At 41.2% G+C, this 20,162-nt stretch overlaps 3 protein-coding genes across 3 annotated transcripts in view; 1 reads left to right on the plus strand and 2 right to left on the minus strand.

Annotated features, from left to right (window-relative positions):
- Positions 1–857: 857 nt before the first annotated feature.
- etfa (electron transfer flavoprotein subunit alpha) lies at positions 858–7,362 on the minus strand. The gene is made up of 12 exons (XM_084554538.1): positions 7,241–7,362; positions 6,041–6,190; positions 5,871–5,952; positions 5,493–5,575; positions 5,211–5,310; positions 4,916–5,026; positions 4,663–4,764; positions 4,339–4,407; positions 4,163–4,245; positions 2,878–2,943; positions 2,417–2,497; positions 858–1,234 (listed from the first exon to the last, which is right to left on the minus strand). The coding sequence occupies exons 1-12, from the start codon at positions 7,277–7,279 to the stop codon at positions 1,199–1,201; spliced, it is 1,002 nt and encodes a 333-aa protein (XP_084410664.1). The 5' UTR covers positions 7,280–7,362; the 3' UTR covers positions 858–1,198.
- On the plus strand, positions 7,327–12,592 carry isl2a (ISL LIM homeobox 2a; the record flags this gene model as incomplete). Its single annotated transcript, XM_084554539.1, has 7 exons — positions 7,327–7,389; positions 8,834–8,988; positions 9,422–9,611; positions 9,920–10,179; positions 10,696–10,982; positions 11,716–11,883; positions 12,476–12,592. The coding sequence occupies exons 2-7, from the start codon at positions 8,931–8,933 to the stop codon at positions 12,590–12,592; spliced, it is 1,080 nt and encodes a 359-aa protein (XP_084410665.1). The 5' UTR covers positions 7,327–7,389; positions 8,834–8,930.
- A 2,141-nt stretch (positions 12,593–14,733) lies between these two features.
- Positions 14,734–20,162, minus strand: part of scaper (S-phase cyclin A-associated protein in the ER) — a 57,001-nt gene continuing 51,572 nt past the window's right edge. Inside the window, exons 29-31 of the mRNA XM_084555295.1 lie at positions 16,331–16,522; positions 15,631–15,670; positions 14,734–15,413 (exon numbers count right to left, since the gene is read on the minus strand). Of these exons, the coding sequence (XP_084411421.1) occupies positions 15,316–15,413; positions 15,631–15,670; positions 16,331–16,522 (330 nt within the window). The 3' untranslated portion in view covers positions 14,734–15,315. The remainder of the gene's footprint in view (positions 15,414–15,630; positions 15,671–16,330; positions 16,523–20,162) is intronic.

The raw sequence follows: 20,162 nt of genomic DNA on the forward strand, positions 1-20,162 counted from the left end.
CTTTTACCAAAAGAAACCAGCAAAAGGGTCTCGAGCCCAAGATTTTGAGACAATAAGCCCGTGCAGAAAAGCTGGCATTTGCTACGCTGTAGTTTGATATCTAGGAAGTGAAACCAGCAGGAGGATGGTGCTGAGGGATTAGTTCCTCTGATACACATTGTAGGATGTGGAGATGCCAGAATGATGATTTAATTGAGAGCCACAAACTGTGCATCAGTTTTCCCAGGAAACATGGCACGGATTTATCTACCACAAGTGCAGGTGTATGAGCAGGTAGCCAGTGTCTCCAAACTCACAAAGAACAGTCCTCTTTGACGGACTGCTGCAGGGTACATTGGATCAGTCTCGACTTCTTTCTAATATTTGTCTTTCTATATTGATGTTAACATTTTTATCTAAGTTCTGCGAGTGGGAAGAGACGGAAGCGAGTTTTTAATCCAGGTGCCATGACTTGAAGCTGACCAAACCCAGATGAGTTCGATTTTGTTGACTACAGCACGACGCTCACGCACTGAATTAATTGAAAACCTGGTAACCGACAGATTTTACATCAGTCGGGTCTAAAATAACTCTTCCGATTTCTAATGTTTGGAAGTTGTGTAAATATTTCAGGCTGGGTTTGGTCATCAGATCACAGCCAAAAAAAAAAAAAAAAAAGTGAGGGACTTGAAAGCTACAATAAAAATGCTGAAAAGAAAATTATAGCATGAAACTTTCAGATTTGCCACCATATTGCAAACTAACCCTGTTTATTGTACCGTCGACGGGCAGTTTCTATCTTGATCATGGAACGGCAGCACTGCGAATTGAACTCAATAAAAGGAAACATGGCAAATTAAGAAAACTAGTGTTAGTTGTCACTTTAATATATTTTTAAAAGCTTCTCAATAATTACAGATCCTCTAGGTCAGCATGAAGAGCTACATCAGAGTAAAGCATTCCCAAGGACGCCCTGACTGTACCGGAAAGTTAAATACAAATTACAAGACATGTACTACCGAAAGCAAACGCTACCCCCCTGCCAAATGACATTTAACATTTGTTCTGTAAATATAACAATGGTATTTATTCTTGAGAATGTTCTTCTGAAGACAGCCAGAGAGAAGAGATCTCACACAAACACTCGGCATCAAACATTTCATAAGGCGCTGTGGTCTCTGTCTTGCTTTACGCGATGGAAGTTGGTGGGATTTTCTTCTCACTTGCCCAGCGCTTCAGTCATCTCAGGAACAGCCTTGAGAGAAAACAGAATCAAGGCTTAATGGGATGTTTTACTAGCATTATGGCTGTTCAAATCTCAGCAAATCTATTCTGTTAAATGTATCTACTGCAGTCTTGAAAACTCCAACTAAATGGACCCTGCTAAGACCATGTGATGCATCTCCACGGTTTATATGAAGATAAATGCTCAGTGACACCTTTGACTTTCATCCGAAGCGTATTCCATATCGTTTTCTGATTCCATGTCGTTTTCCTTTCGTAACATTTCTGAGTTTGGGTCGTGCTCGCTATGTAAATGAGCTGCATCAGGAGCGCTGCAGGTATACAACCATTTATCTTTTGATAAATGAAGAGCAAGACTCAGCAGGGAAAACATCTGGCCCATAAATTACCGTGACGATAATGCATGTTGTGTTGTTTTGAAGAAGACAGATTCCAAAGCCTGTCCTGGTAAATATGAGTGCAAAATTATTCAAATGGCTCTCCTTGTGAGCTGAGAACAGAACCATCAGTCACCGCCTCCCTCGGTACGGGGGTATCAACTGTCCATTTGGGGAAAAAGTAGAAAGCCCATCCATTTTAATCAGTTATCTGAGGAGTGATCACATGTAAGATGATCTCGCCCAGTAGGTCACAACTCTGCTGCCTCTAGCTATTATTACTAATCACTTCTACAGAGTTTGTCAGGACACCTGGTCTGCTCAGACACTACCGAGGGGCTAAATAAAACATGACCAACAGGACACAAATGAAAATATAGCCTACTAGCCTTTCACAGGCGGCGCTGGACTCCAGTGTTAGTTGTGCCAACACGCCTGGCTCACTATCTCCAGCTAGACACAACAACGCAACTAAGCGTATAAGTGGCCTGGCAAGCGAGGGCTGAATAAAGAAACTGAAGCAGACTTTTATGCAACTATTGATCAGTTTTTATATCTCCGGAGATGCTAATGTGTTTATCTCGAGCCAGTAGTCTCCTCGGATTAATTCAAGAGCTTAATAATTCAAGAGTTGCACATTTCCATTAGGTGGAATAAGGCGTCGTGAAAAATTTATCAGCGAGGATGAAAATGTTATATTCTGTCACTCAGGGCTCTGAGGAGTCAAGACACGCAAAGAAAATCCAGAATCCAGGTGACGCTTGGTCGTTTCCTAATGTGAGATTATTGCTGTAATATCAATTCTGGACGCCTACCTTGAAGAGATCGGCGACCAATCCATAGTCAGCCACCTGGAAAATGGGAGCCTCTGGGTCCTTGTTGATGGCAACGATAGTCTGAGTAAAAAAAGACGCACATGACAAAATAATAAAAAAAATAAATTAAAACGTTTCCTTTGTATTTGATTTCACAGGAAAAATCTTAAAAAACAAGAAAGGAATTTAGACTTCAAGTGTAAGGTCAGAATTATGCTAATGTTTCCATTTAGCATGTGTGTTTGTGACATGTGTGAATCCATGCCCTGTCAGGCAGTTTCAAATGCTGCCTTGTACCATATTTTTACCAAGATGTCTGTGACCAAACTCAAATCTAAGACCACTTGATCTTAACGAGTTTCAGTAAAGCCAATATTACAAGTCAAAAAAATAATTAAGAAAATGCAGACACAGACAAGGGAGCGTGGGAATATCTGCCCATGTGTCTCGAGTGACTTTACCTTGCTATCTTTCATTCCAGCCAGGTGCTGGATGGCTCCAGAGATACCAACAGCAATGTACAACTCCTGTGGACAAGAACAGAAGGCAACAAGCGTTATATGCTTGTAGTTTAATCTCAGGCCTTTGGAACAGGTAAAATATCTTGTCTAATGCTATAATGATCATGGGTGTGCTGTCTGTGGCGAACTAGCCATCCCGGTTTCCCAATCGTGCGGGGAAAGAAAAAACATCTCTGTTTTAATGCACTGCCATATGAATATTTCAGTGTATACTTAATGCTGCAGCTGAAGTCCCAGAGGAGCAAATCATCATCGTGTGAAAACAATGTTGTCTCGTAAATGCAGAAAATGAATTAAGAGGCCTCTTCTACCAGACAGACAATGATCCCAGAAACTACTAACTAGAGAAGAAAGTACAACATATTCTAAAGTGATTATTCAAACTAGATTTTTATTTTTTTAATGTTTCCCAAAAACACCCTAAAAAGGAAATAACTACGCATGTGTGAATCACCCAGTGTCTTCTTTACTCCCGCCACTTTTACCTTTACACACAAATAAATATCTGGACTGAAGAGCATTTTGTAAATTCGCTCCAATGCAGCCAAGTAGTCGTTGTTTTGGTGCAATATCTGGCAGCTCAAAGATGCTTACACTAAACTGCGTGGTAATGAAAACACTTATTTTACTTTAATCAGTGCGGAAGAGATCATCTTGCAAGCCGTGTATGAATAAAATGTGAATCTTTCAGTTCCCTGACAAACATTTGCAACCTTGTAGGTGGGGGGAGAAAAGAAAAAACAAACACGATTGAAATTATATTTAATTAACTGAGTCGAATTCCACAAGCTTGTCAAAACATTTGGAAAAATCCAATGTGGAGAGTCTGGCCTGGTCTCAGACATCCGCTGCGCTCTGCTTTAATGGATCAGCTAAATCATTTAAGGCTCTAAATGTGCCATCATGCACATTTTGCGAAGCCTAATGTGTGGATAATCACAGCTGGGGTAACCCGACTGAATCACATAATGGGACATTAACCTTTTTAAAAGGGAAGAGCAGCCAACGTGATCATACTGAATTGCCGTGTGAAGGCTGAGGGGCATTCATCAAAGGCAAATGTGCACACTGACACTGCAGCTGAGTTCAAGTGTTGCCCACCTTTAAGCTTGAATTTAACCATTTACTTTTTGCTATCTAATGTTTCATTGTAGTTCTTTTTCTTCATTTGCTGTACAGTACACCAATCAACCCAAAGAACCCATTCAGATATTGAATAACTTACCGGTGCTACAATCTTGCCAGTCTGTCCAACCTGCATGTCATTAGGAACATAACCAGCATCCACGGCAGCTCTGGATGCACCAACTGGAAAAAGAATAATGCACAATATGAATGTGAGTCAAGTTAAAAAAAAAACTGTGATTCGGGTAAGAAATGACAACAAAGTTTCCATAATACCTGCAGCGTTCAGTTTGTCAGCCAGTTCATAAAGCAGCTTGAAGTTGTCTCCACTCTTCAAGCCCCTCCCTGGAAAAAAAGGACACCATTATTCTAGCTGATCATATAAAGATCGGTCAGATATAAAGATTAAACCTTGGTCTTTGTGTTCCCAACTACAACATGTGACGCCCAAACTGAGCAGTGCCTTGACAAAAATACACAGAATGTGGATTTGAAAACAAATTCATACTAAAATTCTAGCAACCCATAATTTGGATTTCAGTTTCATCCTTTGGCGACACTGCATTAGAAATAAGACAAACATGGACAGTTAACGCATACCTCCTGAGACCACGACCTTTGCACTTGTCAGCTCTGGACGGTCGCTCTTTGTCAGACTCTGTTCCAGCCACTCAGAAATTCCAGTGGGAGAAGAGGCAGCCACTGCAGATCAGAGGATCATCGATCACAGGTAAGAGTTGCGATGACAAAGTAAGGTTTGTAGATGTGCATCGTAACTTTTGTCATTAAACAACATCCAGAATGTCAAGTAAAAAAAAAGCTGAGTAGGAAGAGTCAGAGTAAGATGCAACACCTTCTGCTGATGAAGCACTTCCTCCATCTGTTGAGGCTGCCTCAAAAGACGTTCCTCTGACGGTGAAGATTTTGATGGGCTCGTTGCATTTCACTGTGCTGAGGGCATTTCCTGCGTCATTCAAACATTGCATTAGAAACATTTAACAAAAACATTCAGTACAACACATTAAAGCCTGACTTTAACAATTTAAGAAAAAATACCAGAAACTGCCGCTAATGCAGGTCAAATGAGCATTTCCAGTAAATAATCTTGAACTAATCAGGAAAAAAAATCAGATCTTGAAAAGGTTTACCTGCATAGATGGTCCTAACAAATGTATCTGGAGATTTGATCTCGATAATATCGGAAACTGGGGCAACATCCAACTTGGCAGCCACTCTGGGAAGCAGGTTCTACACAGGAAAAATGGGATCTTAGTTGACAAACTTGTAGATGGCTGATAGGCATGAGTGGTGCAGAGTTGTGTCGATGGTAGGAACGTTTTAGTTATTAGCACAACAAATCAACATGAAGGTATAAAGTAAGAGCTTCTGATTTGATTTAAATATTATAACAGAAACATGTACCGACTTACCTTTCCGAAAGCAGATGCACCAGCACAGATGTGAGTGAAGTTGAACTGCTTTTGTGTTTCCAGGATAAGTGGAGTCAACTCCTCTGGGGGAAAAAAAAAATAGCAGAAAGCAAAAAAGAATCAGGTTGCTTGCAGGCTAAGCTCTGGCTGCAGCAATGCCCACTCCAGACACCTTAAAATATGAGCAGGGGAATCAGATGAATAACAGCCTCCCCTCCCTTAGTTACAACTGCCAAGATGCCCTTCACCCAGCTATGAATATATGGGACCGTGCAAATATGAAATAATGTGTTTAAAAAAAAAAGAGGAGGCACGTTCAGTAAATTTTTGCTCTCCAAGTAAAAGCAAAATAAATAACAGGCAAAGGGTGACACATACCTGGCAGGGCACCTTTGTAAGAATCATGCTGGGCCACCAGAACCTTCTTTACACCTTGTACTTTGCTGATTTGCTCCACAACCTGAAAACACAAAAACATGTTTGAAGACCCTCAATATCTAAAATCTCAATGATATGACAATTACAACACCTCAAAAGGCTCGGGTTACCTTTGCACAGTTTGTTCCAGCGACCAGACAAGACACCTCGCCACCCAATTTACTGGCAGCGGTGATGGCATTGAGAGTGATCGGGGTCAGCTTCTCATTGTTGTGCTCAGCAATGACCAAGGTGCTTTGAAACCTTTGAAGCAGACCGGTCTGTTGGGAGAAAACATCTCAGTCAATACGCATGGTACATCAGTATGGAAAAATATATATATATATTGATGGTGTTATGTTCATGTTAAGTTATGGAGACTCCTCTCAAAACAGCTTCTTTATTTAGACAAAAAAAGAAGATAACAGATCTTAAAAACCTAATTCTTTCTTGCAATCTTGTTATTGTTTTTAACTTTTTATAGGTTTTAGTGCCTAAAGGTTAAACGTAAACAGTGTTTTGTGATTTTGGAATAAAATGCAAGCAGGAATCAAAATAGTCTACTGCTATATGAATCTGCTCTAGAAAATAATTTGCCGCATTTCATAAACATATGCTCTACCAAAACTGTAATATGTGGATCAAACGGGTTCTGTTGCATTTAGAAAACACAGTCTCAGATCATCTAGGAAGAAGTTTCGTGTGTGTGCAAGTCTACAAAAAGAGATAAGATAGTGAGCAAACAGCCTGCAGGTTCAAACAGCTGCATCTGGTTCTGTAAAACAGGACAATACCAGCCTCATCTGGACAGGACTTCACGCCACCAGTTATTAAAGGTCATCCAGATAAAGTCAACCACATAGAGAAAACACTTAATATCGCATGCTACTTTTTAAACCCTGTCTTGCAATCCTTTACGTTTCACTAGAGGTGCGTTCATAACACTTTGGTAACGCCTGTCAATGTCAGATTCACCGTTTCATAACTGTTGTTTAACGTCCCCAGGTTTCGTAACTGCTAGGCTAGCTGTGCTAACACCAATTAGCATAGGGTGAAAAACTAAAGCGGGTACTGGAGCTATTTTACACTGAGGCCAATATACAGAGATATCTTCAGATAAAACACTGTCACATGAGCTAATTCATAATAGCACCACTAACTTGTCAGAGAGTACTGTTAGCATAGTGTCTAGCAGCTGAACGAGCTAGCCAACTGCTAGCCTGCTGCTGCAAAAAGCAAGTTAAGTAAACGACGCGTTCGTGTTTTTTTAATCTGCTACAAGCACTAATGCAGCCAAATCTGTGTGTAAATGAGAGCAGTCACACTCTTACCAAATGCTTCACGCTCGTTTTGTTAAAGGCTCTGTTCATCTTGGATCCTCGAGGCTGCTTTGCTGCTCAGAGCTGCAGAAAATAAACTGTGCCAAAGGTCATCTGATGTGCGAGGAGATGAAGTCTCGCGAGATGTGCTGAGGCGAACGGTAACTTCCGGTCATCTTCTTTCTATTTACGGCCACAATTTTGTTATTTTGGAAAGTATAAAGCTGCGAACAATAAACAGGAGCTTGATATTTTATATTACCAGCTGAAACGTGGTTCAAACATCATAACACGTTCTCAAAATAAATGTTTTGTTCATATTTTCCCTCCGATAAAAATAAATAAAGCACTAAAGCAGACATTTAACCTAACTCTGCTTTGGAAATGTACTCATATGGGTCTTTCTACTCTTACCAGAGTATTTTCTTGATTATAATGCAACTAGGTTTTATTTTCTACCTGGTAACAAGCAGCATAAAGACCAAAAACTTTGTTAGGACTAAATGTCATATTAGCAGATCTCAATTAAATGCTCAGTTAAGTAAATATATACTAGTGCTGACACTTTCACGACAAATTTAAGGAAGTGAACCTTTGCAAGAAAAGTTTCCCGTTTCCTTGATTAATTAGGCATATAGTACATTTGATTATAATTTATATATTATATATATAAATATATATATTATAATTTAATAGCAGACGTTAAACATTGTGTTTTCACTAAGAGGAGAGAGACACACACAGGAAATCTGACAAATGGATATTTACACAGTCTGGCCCATCAGATTCACTATATTGCAAAGGACTGATTAACTAAATAATTAGATTTACCAATTTTTTATTTCTTCCTTATTTATTTATTTATTTATTTATTTGAATGTTTAGTGATCGGTATTAGCCTAGACTTGATTTTCCAAAACAGAAGTTGACACAAGGGAAAAAACATTTCTTTCTTAATCATGCAGCTTTATATGATACAGTACATCATCCAGTAGAGGGCTCTCTACAGTGGCGAATACTGGTTGACTTTCAGAGTCACTGAAAAAGAAAACAAGCAGCACGTTTTAATAGTATTTACAATAGACAACCAAATTATAACCAAATAGACCATGCAAATAACAATTTATCAAATTGCATATCTGCATATCTAGATTTTAGCCCTGCCACTGTAAACATGATATACTGGCTTCACTGGAAGACAAACAGGGCTGAAAAGATAACATGCATGAATAGTATATTGACAGGGACGGGCATGTCATAAACAACACGTGTTTGAACTACAATTTTTAGGGGACGTGATGAGAAAGAAAATAAAACCAGCAACCAGTCTGGAGTCACGCACATAACTGTTGAGCTGTAAAATTACATTCACGTACACGAAACAGAGAAAGACCAGCAGTGCTCTGGGATGAAAAGGTTATAAAAAAAAAAAAAACACACACAGAGAGACAACTGCTCTCAAAGGCAACCCGAGAAACCAAAGGAACAAAAAGCGCAGGGGTCCAGAGGGAGATTTGCATGGCACCCTCTCCCCCGGACCCACAGAGGTCCAGGTTTGCAGACGTCACTGGTCGATGATCTTTGTTTTCTCTCCACCTCTCGGAGGAGGAATACAAGTTTATCATCCGGCCAGGGACGGGACGGTCTCCTCTGCGGCTCTCCAACCTCCATCTGTTTGCTTGCACCCGGCTATTTCTCCTGTATGGTGGATATTCTGCTCAACACTTCTTTCTTGGATGATATGGGGGATCATTCAAAAAGTAAGAATAGCCTCCCTCTGTTTCAACTTACTAACCTCGGGATGTTTTGCGGCTTTTTTATTTTTTTTTTAAATTTTTGCTTTTATGTTATAATCGGTGTTTAGTCTCCTGAATTTCATGAATAATCGCTCCAGGTTTGCAGAAGAATACCGAGACGAAAAACCACAAATATGCATGTTATATGTTCAGCATAACTTATGTGTAACTACATAAGTGTGGTGCTCATTGCTCTAACCCATGTCTCACTTGGTGATAATTTTAGCTCCTGGGGCCTCATTATAATTATTCTGTAATATTCTTGGAAGGATCTGCATGTTTGTTGTGATACGCGCACAATAGATTCTCTGATTAATGCGAAGAAGGGTTTAACAGGGATGTCATGCGGATTGAAAAAGCACACACGGTGTTGCATTAATGCATTCCTACTTCACAGAGAAGTCGGGAATCGCAATGTGTGTGGGCTGTGGAAGTCAGATACACGACCAGTACATCCTGAGAGTCTCCCCGGACCTCGAGTGGCATGCAGCCTGCCTCAAGTGCGCAGAGTGCAACCAGTACCTGGACGAGACGTGCACTTGTTTCGTCCGGGACGGAAAAACTTACTGTAAAAGAGATTATGCAAGGTAAGAGTTCAGTAGAGTTTTTTGGGATATTTTATACTCCTGGATTTGTAGAGGATCTGACAGATATTAAGAAAAGGAAAGTGTTGAATATGAATATAATAACGATAATATCCAAATACGTGGAAAAGGCGCACGGTGAGTAATAAAAGTTGCCAAAAGTGTGCAGGAAATTTCTCTGACATCCAGCTATTCTTTTCCGAGGATCACCGCACCAGCTAATAAATTATTGTGCTTATTTTGGAACGTGGACCGAGCATCTGCATGAGGAGTCAAGATCAGGGTTAACACATCCCCGTGCTACTTCCCAGGTTGTTTGGCATCAAATGCGCAAAGTGTAACATGGGCTTCTGCAGCAGCGACCTGGTGATGAGAGCCCGGGACAATGTGTATCACATGGAGTGTTTCCGGTGCTCGGTGTGTAGCCGACACCTCCTGCCGGGGGACGAGTTCTCCCTGCGGGAGGACGAGCTCCTGTGTCGGGCGGATCACGGCTTGCTGGCTGAGAGGGCCTCTGCAGGGAGCCCGCTCAGTCCGGGAAACATCCACACCAGACCGCTGCACATTTCAGGTACAAGATTGATATTTGCATAGGAAATGATACAGATAGGCTCGAATTGTGACTGTATTATTATTATTATTATTATTACTATTATTACTATTATTATTATTATTATTATTAAGGGGGGCCCAGCTTTAGTTATTCTGTTGAAAAATGTGAGTCTACTGAATAATACTGATTAGTCTTTTATCAAATTCTAATTTGAAAATGAATTTTGGTCCAATAATTCTTATTTTCTTAGTTTTATTCTAGTGCAGTGACCTTGCAGTAGCACAGTATACTTTTTATAGCTTGTTCTTTTTCCAGAAGATGATCACTGCAATACTCATCGGGCTATTTGTTGCTTTTATTCATTGTTAACCATTTCTTATAGATGTAAATCAAATCCAAAACAAATTAAATTGTTATCGTTTGAGTTTTTTTTCTTTTTGAAGAAATTCTTGGATAACCATCTTTATTTCTCACAGTTGGAACACGTTATTGTTTATTTTATTCATATTTATCTCGAAATGTCCTTCTCCTCAGACCCAGTCACCGTCAGGCACCCTCCTCATCACCGGAACCACGTCCACAAGCAGACCGAGAAGACCACCCGGGTCCGGACGGTGCTCAACGAGAAGCAGCTCCACACCCTGCGGACCTGCTACAACGCCAACCCGAGACCGGACGCCCTGATGAAGGAGCAGCTGGTGGAGATGACCGGCCTGAGCCCCAGGGTGATCCGGGTGTGGTTTCAGAACAAGCGCTGCAAAGACAAGAAGAGGTCCATCCTGATGAAGCAGCTCCAGCAGCAGGGACACAGCGACAAAACCGTGAGTGGTCAGGTTTACACTCTTTAAAGGGATCAATGTTTGTTTCTCATGTAACAAGCTCAGTGCATATTGTCCAACACCGGCCTATTACTGTAGTTTACTGTTACAAGTTTCTTTTAATAATATAGAAAATAGCTTCAGCTAAACAAATGCTCATATACACACTGTCACGTGTTTGTTCAATATCATGAGACAGAAATAATGAAAAAGCACTGCTGCTTAAAAAACAAACAAAACGGAAATAAATCAGATTTTCTGAAAAAATGTGAATTTTAAAAAATAAATCAATATTGTGTTACACAAATCTAATTTAAAAAAATGTAAAACCAACAGCAATTTAACAATGTCTTTATCAATAGACATTATATCCATACAAATAGACATGCTATGTCTATTTGTTTCACAGATCAGTAAATTATTGTGAACTGAATTCTTGAATCAAATGATTTTACAGTTAAAGAAAATAAATAACAGACCGAAATGAAGCAAGCCATTGCAGAGGGCGGCTCCAGAAACTCCCATAAATGTTTATTTAGCATTTTATAGAGTATACTCTTGTTAATGTTCATAAGGTTTTTGTTTGTTTTGTGGTTTCTTTTTCCACACAAGCATATAGTTTTATTCCTCTGTATGAAATCATGTGACTGAACAGCAGAGCATGTGTTTATTCTGACTTGGCTTTGTCCGTCCAGTGGATAAAGTAGCGAACTGAGTGTTTTCATCCGTCCTGTAGAATCTGCAGGGCCTGACAGGCACACCTCTGGTGGCGGGCAGTCCCATCCGGCACGACAACACCGTGCAGGGGAATCCTGTGGAGGTGCAAACCTACCAGCCTCCGTGGAAATCCCTCAGCGACTTTGCCCTGCAGACCGACCTGGACCAGCCTGCTTTCCAACAACTGGTAGGATTATATCAAATTAATTGTATTAAACTAAATGAAAGACTATTAAGTAAGTAGCAGAAGTGGATTCTCAGTGAGTCAATAAGAGGGTGTGTTAAAATCAGCGTGCTAAGTTGGTGCTATAAAAAAATTAAGTCATTATACTACGAAGATGATGATGGCATCTTTCATCCAGTTAAAACAACTTAATTCGCCTCCTAAAGTAACCCAATCACAAAATTACAGCCTTGTGCAAAAAAAAAGCTGTTTTGTGCCAAACTGATTCCTGAAGGCCCCACGTGGAGTCACTTGATACGCTGCTCATATAAATATGTGATATGAGGCGGTATCATGAGTGATTCATTTACACACGTTTTAACACAGATTTATTTAATATTGCTTTGGGAAAAAAGGGATAATAAAAATACATGCACATGGGGCTCTCACACTCTTACAGCCTGGTCCTGGCCGTAAAGCTCATTCACACTTCACGTTCACTGGGCTTTATTTGAAGTGTGGGGACAACAAAAACAGTTTTTATTATTTTATTTTATTTTATTCATTTATTTTGGGCTTTCAAACATATTTGACCCTGAGTGTTTTGCTCCGGCAGGTGTCTTTCTCTGAGTCGGGCTCTCTGGGGAACTCCTCGGGTAGTGATGTGACCTCTCTGTCGTCGCAGTTACCGGACACACCGAACAGTATGGTGCCGAGTCCCGTCGACACGTGAACGGGCATCGGGGTCACCTGGAGGCCCCGGGCGCTCACCCGCATCCTATTGCGCAAAATGGGCAAAGACCTCAGTGACATTCAATCAAGGAGAAAAAAATAAAAAATAAAAAAAAAAAATGAAAGAAAGAAAAACGAACAAGGGACCAGGATGGATTATACTGGAGGATACATTCAGGTCCCGGAGGATTGGACGTCTTGACTATCCCCTGTACATCCTGGCATTTTATCTCATCGTCCTGCTCATTGACACTTCGGCAGCACACACAGCTGTTTGATGGACACTATGGGCTTTCAAGCTATTGGACACCTTTCCTTTCTACCATGATGCCAACACCTGTACTGGACACGGTGGGAATACGAGGTGGGATTCGAACACGTGAGCCTGTACTGGACGTTTTAACGCTTACAGTATGTTTGTCAGGAAAAATACTAGATGTGCATGATTTGTAAGTTTCACTATCGACTCCTGTAAATTATTGAAACTAATGAAAGAGAGAGAGAGAGAGAAAGAGAAAGAAACGCGCTCTGATCGCCTTGAAAATAAGTTATTATTATTTATTATTATGAGGACAGACATAGCTGATCTTATCAATAAAACAATTGATTATTGCATGCTAATTCCATTTGTTCCATAAACTTAGGGAAGAATTTTAATTATAGCCGGCAAAATAAATCCTCGGGAATGGAAACCCCATCTGCTGCTTATAATGTTTGACACTGTTTCAAGTTGGGAGTTGGAGGAGGAAAAAAAAAAAAGGTTTAGATACATTACGCCTTTTTTATAAGAAATAATTCTGCAAAAACTCAAATAAATACCTAAATGTACACCTGTTTGGGCAATCGGAAGTTGACAATTTCAGCAATGTGTATATTTTTTTTTTTTTTTTTGGAGGGGGCTCCCTGTCTGTGTCCTTAAGCTGCAAGCTTGGGACACCCTGTAGGAGCCAAGATATCTTAGAAAATCCGCTTATATTTAGGCCTGCTCAGTTTCTGAGTCAAGTGGATCGCTGACTGATGGCTGACAAGATTATTATTAAGCATTTGGCCAATGTGTCATGGGTCACTGAGTCAGACACAATAGGCAGCAGCCTGTTTAATTCGCCTCCTTGTGTTTCTTTAGACACCATTACTATTATTATGCCCCTCAGAAGCCTGGGAGTCTATTTATAGCAACTCATGCGTAATGTTTTGTTCCAGCTATGGCGATAAAACGATAAAATTGCTCTTATTTAGACAAGTATCGCAGGGCCATATATGCCTACCTGAGGCTCGGGGTTAGGCTGCAAGTCTAGACAGAGGACAGGCAGCGGCGGCCCCTTATCTACATCTGGCATCACCTGCAAAGGATACGCTGAATGGACCCACAACAAAAACGAGCTGCGGCGCAGAGCTGAGGGGACTCCCAGCCTGCGGACGCATCCTGGCGTGTCTTGAGTTTATTTTCATTCCAGTAGGAATCCTGAGCGACAAATAGCCGCTGGACAAGAGAGCAAGCAGGTCAAGCCGGGACTGACACACTACACCTCAACAATTTGTTGGGGAGGATCGGCTTTTATCAGTGAAGGAAACGGAGTCTCGGCGAAATTAAAAATCCTGTCGAGTCCTTAAGAAGAGCTAAATGTTTAACATGTGAGCGAGAAGATTAAGCAGCAGCAACAGGATAATATTAGACTGGGGAGTCTTTTGATAAGATTTTTCTAGCTCTTATTTAACTTGGCACACAGGGACATTTAAATAGTTCCCACAATTTCCACCTGTTTTACAAATGTTTTAAATGCAAAGAGGAGCTTATTGATGGTTTATTTTTGTAGTTTCCTTTATGCAGCTACACACACACACACACACACACACACACACACACACACACACACTGGTCTGGTGGTGTTTGAACTAGAGTAAAAAAAAAAATTGCATTTAATATCCTTGAAGGTTTCAGTTTGTGAAGACTTAAATGACATCGTGCATGTTTGACATTTAAAAAAAAAAAAAATTAACAAGCTTTCTAGAAATTGCAATTTTCATTCAAATCATCATTATTCAAGTCAGCGACTCACCACAAAGCCAAATGAGAGCAGAAATGTTTAGTGAGAATTACACTAAATTCACACAATGAAACTGGAGAACAACACATCGGTATTAAGTATTTTATTTTACATAAAGGTAAATAACTCAATAAATTATATTAATTTTGTTGTAAGTGCTCCCCAACAAAGAGAGAACGGAAAGAAAAAAAGACAACAAGGAAAACACTAAGTTACACATTTTCAGTAAAGGCAAGAGATCTTTCTTGTAACTGACATCACGCAGACTACAGAAAACGTTCTGGTCATTCACATTCAATAAATTAACACAGTACAGAGGAAAAGGTTTGGCAAAGGATAAATTACAGTGTAGGTAAATGAGTCAGGTTTATACAGTCACTGCTTTGAAAATGGAACCATTACATTAACTGGAGAAGTTGTGCGTTTGTTCTAACTGTTAGATACAAATAAGACGATTTGTGCAAATTCTTCTTAGACATCGATCAGATTTCCAGGAAATCAAAACAGATGCGCCAAAAAAGGATAAGGCTCCTCTTTTCTTTTCTCCTTTTTTTTAACATATGACAAAGTGTCTGACGTCGGAAGAATACAATTCATCCATGTGCAGACTTTGAGTCACAAAGAAATCAAACCACCTCCACGAGTCATTTTGAAATGCTTATTACATTGTGCAATTCCATCACTCCTCCTGCTTCTTGAGAAAAAACTGCAGCGCTGAATCCCACTGATCTCTTGGGAAGCGGTTGGACAATTCACCGTGATCCAGTAGCTGGAGGACTTTGAAGACAGGAGAGAACAACTACATTAGAGCTGCTGTCCAGCAGAAATCCTCAATTCTTTTGAAGAAGACGTTAGAAAATGTTACGCCTTAAAAAGTCCATTCAAAAAGCTAAGACCGGATGAATTAGACATGCGAGACAGACACCTCTAAACAGCCGTTCAAACTATAGAACCGATTACAAATTTAAGTATTAATTTGATTAAATCATCTTACCAGTTTTATTGTCTGACTCCTTCTCATTTGCAGCACAGTCCTAGGAAGACGAAAACATTTTAGTACCATCAAACAGTATTCTGCATTTGTCTCATCTTAAATTAATTAAATAGCACATAGAAGTTTCCAGCCAAATTTAAAGCTGCTCAATCTCACGGTGATTTACTCAGCGGACTAAACCTTCCTGGATTAAATTGTTCCACTCGGAGGAATGTTACTGAGGTTAACTCAAACATGGGAGGAGGAGGAGGGTGCGGTGGGGCAAGACACCATGCATTATTGCTTTGTTTGAAAGAAATGACAATAGCTTGTCTCCCTTTGAATGGAAGTTAATCGGTGTCTAAACAGTGGTGGTTTCAGGGTGGTGAGGGGGCTTGTTGTCAGAGGAAGATGAAGGAGACAAGCTGTTTACTGGGAGTTGAACCAGTGGCAGGTAAATCCGCCGTGAAGGAAGCCATTTATCTTTGTAAAACCCTGCGTGATACAGATTCGCCGGGGTCCTCGTGAGCATTTGTCGACCAGCTGATGCACAGAGGTCTCCTTGTGATGTGGGAGAGTTTGGATACTTTATTTAGAGGAAACGTTTCTTAAGGCCAAAAGGATCTTTTTGATTATTGGTATGTTTTAACCTTTTTTTAACCACAATTACATTTTTTGGTGTTTCCATAATATATCATGTGCAAGCGGTTTCCATATTTACCTGAATGAATGTGGCCAGTAGCACACAGCTCATCTCCTGCTGCAGGATGACCTTGTTCTGAGAGTTGTTGTAGCAGGCCGAGATGAGGGAGGGGAAGAGCACTCTGATGAGGCGTGGGTGGCTGAAGTACTGGAAGGGCAGCTGACACAGTTTCTGCAACACGCTGGGCTGGCGGCCAGACTGCACTATCACCTGGAACACACAGGGAGCAGGGCCAGTCAGTCTCTAAGCCAGTCAGTGGCACTGCTGGTAGTAAATCACTGCCCTGTGCCCCTCCCACATGTAAATCTGCCACTAAAACAACACACAAACAGCCATTAGGAGGAGACCTGCGGGGCACAGCCTCCCACCACACAATTACAGGCTATAAAACACAATGATGGGATGTTTTGTTGCAACAGCAGGGCTGTCGTAACATGAGAGGGGAAAATGAGAAACGTGAACTGATGTCATCATTAGCGGTAAAAACTTCACTTTCAAGTTTTGTGTTAAGTTCTTTGAGCTGAAGCACCGAATCGCTGCAGGAGTGAAGCTCAGGTTGAGAGGGCATTCGCAGTGCAACGAGGGGTATGAAAGCGCGGGGGGTGGAAAGCAGGGTGATCAAACCTCTGCAAACAGTGCGGCCACCCCCACTTTAAGAAATGAGCAATACCATTAATGGTATTTTCACCCTGCCGACATCCTGCTCTCCATCACAGCCCGTCAATCACACACCATCGCATCCGGGCCACCAGTATTAAAGCCAAATCACTCCCAGCCTCATTTTATTAGAGAGGGGGTCCTTGGTCATCTCCCTTGAGCTTGAGAGGACCCGTCCGAGAACCAGGGGGTCAACGCGCTAAATCCTGCCTAAAAATAAAATTAAAAAAAATGCTCCTTCGCTGGTACAGACAGCGGGACTGGGGGCTCAATAGAAACCAGAAGGGCAAGGTGAGGTCCCTTAAGTCACCTGACATAAATTCCCAAGATTTACAAGATTTTAAACATACTCTCTCTAATACTCTTCCATTGGTTTCTCCTTTGATAATGCACTCCAAGTTTGAGCAGCAGGATAAACAAAGCGATATTTCACTGCTTTTATCAGTTCAAGGTGAAGCTTCTCAGAGCTGCCCTCTACGGTGGAGTTCAAAGGGACACAAAACAGTGTTACTTCCTGTCATTATTAGTTCATCTATCCACATGGATGGGTCAAACAGTCTCAGCTTCAACGCATTATTACAAATATTTGAAAATCTGTACGTGTCATTCTGTTTTCAGTACAAAAGGAGCATGAAAACCATGCTCTGTCTAAGTTATGTGTTACAGTGGAACAACAAAACCCTGACAGCTTTACTCAGTTTTTTTTTTTTTTTTTTTTTTTTTTTTTTAAACACGAAGGAATTTGGGAACAAATCTATCCATTCAGAGGAAGCAAAAAAAAAAAAAACACTCTGGCTCTGGTTGTTTTCAAACGTAGAGCTGCTTATTTTCAGAGCGTGTAGTTTCAGTATATTCTTGCTACTTTTTCCACCAAATCCTACATCATAATATTTTATCTCGTATGTTGCAACATTGCCCAAAGACAAACTGGCAGGTACATAAATTTGTCAGAAAGCCGCAAATGCTAAGGAATCTCCTCATTCTGGTGTTTTAATCCAGAGCGTTTATGTCGGGGCATCATAATTTAACACCACGGCAAGTACGGGATGTTTGAGTTGGAGCTCTGAGGAGATCCAACTCACAAATCACCCAGCGATCTCATAATCCTCCAGTATGCACAATTCCATCTTCAGCTGCCTAAACAAATTGTCCACCCTCAAGTGCCTGACGCAGAAAGACATAAAACAAAGCCTGGTGGCAGCAAGAGTCTGGAGGTAGAAACCGAGCGGCCCGGCCAAATTTCCACGCCTCTACCAGGTGAAGAGCAACGCCAAGGTCTGCAACGGGTCTCCAGCTAGAGATTATGCCGTGGTGCTGCTTCTCCCGGCTCAGCTGAAATATCTGCAGCTCAGAGCTTGACATCATAAAACTAACAACAAGCATGTGAATCCGTGCATCTGGTCCACGTATAACGCAGACCCCGTAAAAACTCAAGTGTCTTGGCTGCTCTGTTCTTTCTTAAGTTCAGGGACCTGGCATTTTTAACAGTTTTATGATGCTTCCATTACATAACTTCCTCACTGTCCACAATGACAACAAAGAGTGTGTAAAGTTAATGTCCTGAAACAAACAAATTCCTGGGAAAACCAAGCAGAAACCAAAGTTAAGTAGATTTAAGAAGAGAGACGTGGGAACAAAAGGAGTCGTCAGTGAGCCTTGCAGTAAAGCGTAAATCTCGAACCAGTCTGAATGAATGAGGCTGCAGCATAGAAATTCATTTTTGACTCTACGAATGTAATTAGGAACTTGTAATGTCATAATCTTTGAAGTGTAGAGGCTTTCCCATCCATCGTTGTGTCTAGACAGCCCGAACACCTCAGGAGGAACCAGAGTCAGAGCAGGGCCATATATCTGACACTTGAATCCACAGTATAAACCAGATCCAGTGGAACTCCTCTACTGATAAGACCGGCAGTGGAGCAGACAGCACAAAGCCAAGTTAGTCAAATAAGAGTTTAGTGCTTTTTACAACGTCTTATTGAAACGCGCACAGGACGGCGCTCAAGCTGCCGTTGGATAATTGGACGCTAGCGACGCAGACATCGACAGAGACACGCCAACTTGACGTTGAAGGCAAGTTGTTTTAAAATCCCATGAAACCTCCTGTTTACACAATGACGCTTAATAACTCTTTATTTATCTCTATGAGCCGACGCTGTCATTCCATCCCAGATCCAGCGGCTGATAATTCTGCTCTTAAACTAACCTGACGACAGTGTTGCAGACAAATGGAAACTACTCTCTGAAAGGTTTGCAAGGATAAAAACGTCCTCAGCTTCACTTAAAGTCGGTTGGACCTGCTTTCAACCTTGAAGCGGAGTGTAAATCATCTACCAAGCTAACAATCAGGCACTCTCCTGCCAGTTAGTGGAGTGTATGTCTGTGTTCCTCTGCCTCTGTTTACTCTGCTGGGTGATACAGAGTGTGTGTATTCCCTGGTGCTGGCTCCCAGTGGTCTGCACGAGCTGCACTTACCCCGCAGGCAGCGAGCGCTTGGTTGTCTTGGCAGTAATGGACTGCTGAAGGAAGAGTTTCAACATCAGGTTAACAGGAATTACGGGCCTAAAGCTCGGCTTGGGCCTGCAGGGCAGAGGAACGCCCTCAAAGAGAATGGGAAGAAGAGGACTGACCCCACAGATAAGGCTGAGCTGTGGAGATGAGTGTGGGATGTGCAGTCCGGAGATGATCCATAGCTCAAGCGATGTGAAAACAGTTTATGAAATTTAAGCATAGAGGTAATTTCAGGAGGCGCTACAAGAAAAAAACTATCAAGTTACATTTATAAAACATCCATATGCTACCTGAAATTAGACCTGCTTGTGTATGTGCGTGTGAAGAGTATTTGTGTGTGGCTCATGCTGCTTGCGCGTGTGTGGCCATTTTCCATGCACAGCAAAAACAACACGCAGAGTTTTCTTAAGATTTCCACACTCTTAAAATTGCTCACGTCTCGCTGAAAAGCAAGCAGGAATCAGGTGGGTTAACATGTCACCAGTTTTCAATTACAGTCCCGTCAGCTCAAAGGTTCAACAGATCATCACTGTGGATGAATCACTCTATTTAAAGACAAAGAGATTACCGGTACCTATCTCTTCAGGGGGAAAAAAAGGAAGTACAGTTACAAAATCGGTTTCATTTGTTCTGCTTTTTTTTTTTTGGGCCAAAACATCTACAGACGCACCCGACAGACAAT

Source organism: Chelon labrosus (assembly GCF_963514085.1).
Source record: "Chelon labrosus genome assembly, chromosome: 11".
NCBI lineage: Eukaryota > Metazoa > Chordata > Actinopteri > Mugiliformes > Mugilidae > Chelon > Chelon labrosus.

Coding starts and splice junctions, on each gene's coding strand:
- etfa (XM_084554538.1), bottom strand. CDS start 7,279: ATGAACAGAGCCTTTAACAAAACGAGCGTGAAGCATTTG. Junction 4,765..4,915: donor AAGTGCTTCATCAGCAGAAG/GTGTTGCATCTT, acceptor TCTGATCTGCAG/TGGCTGCCTCTTCTCCCACT. Junction 1,235..2,416: donor TGGTCGCCGATCTCTTCAAG/GTAGGCGTCCAG, acceptor TTTTCTCTCAAG/GCTGTTCCTGAGATGACTGA.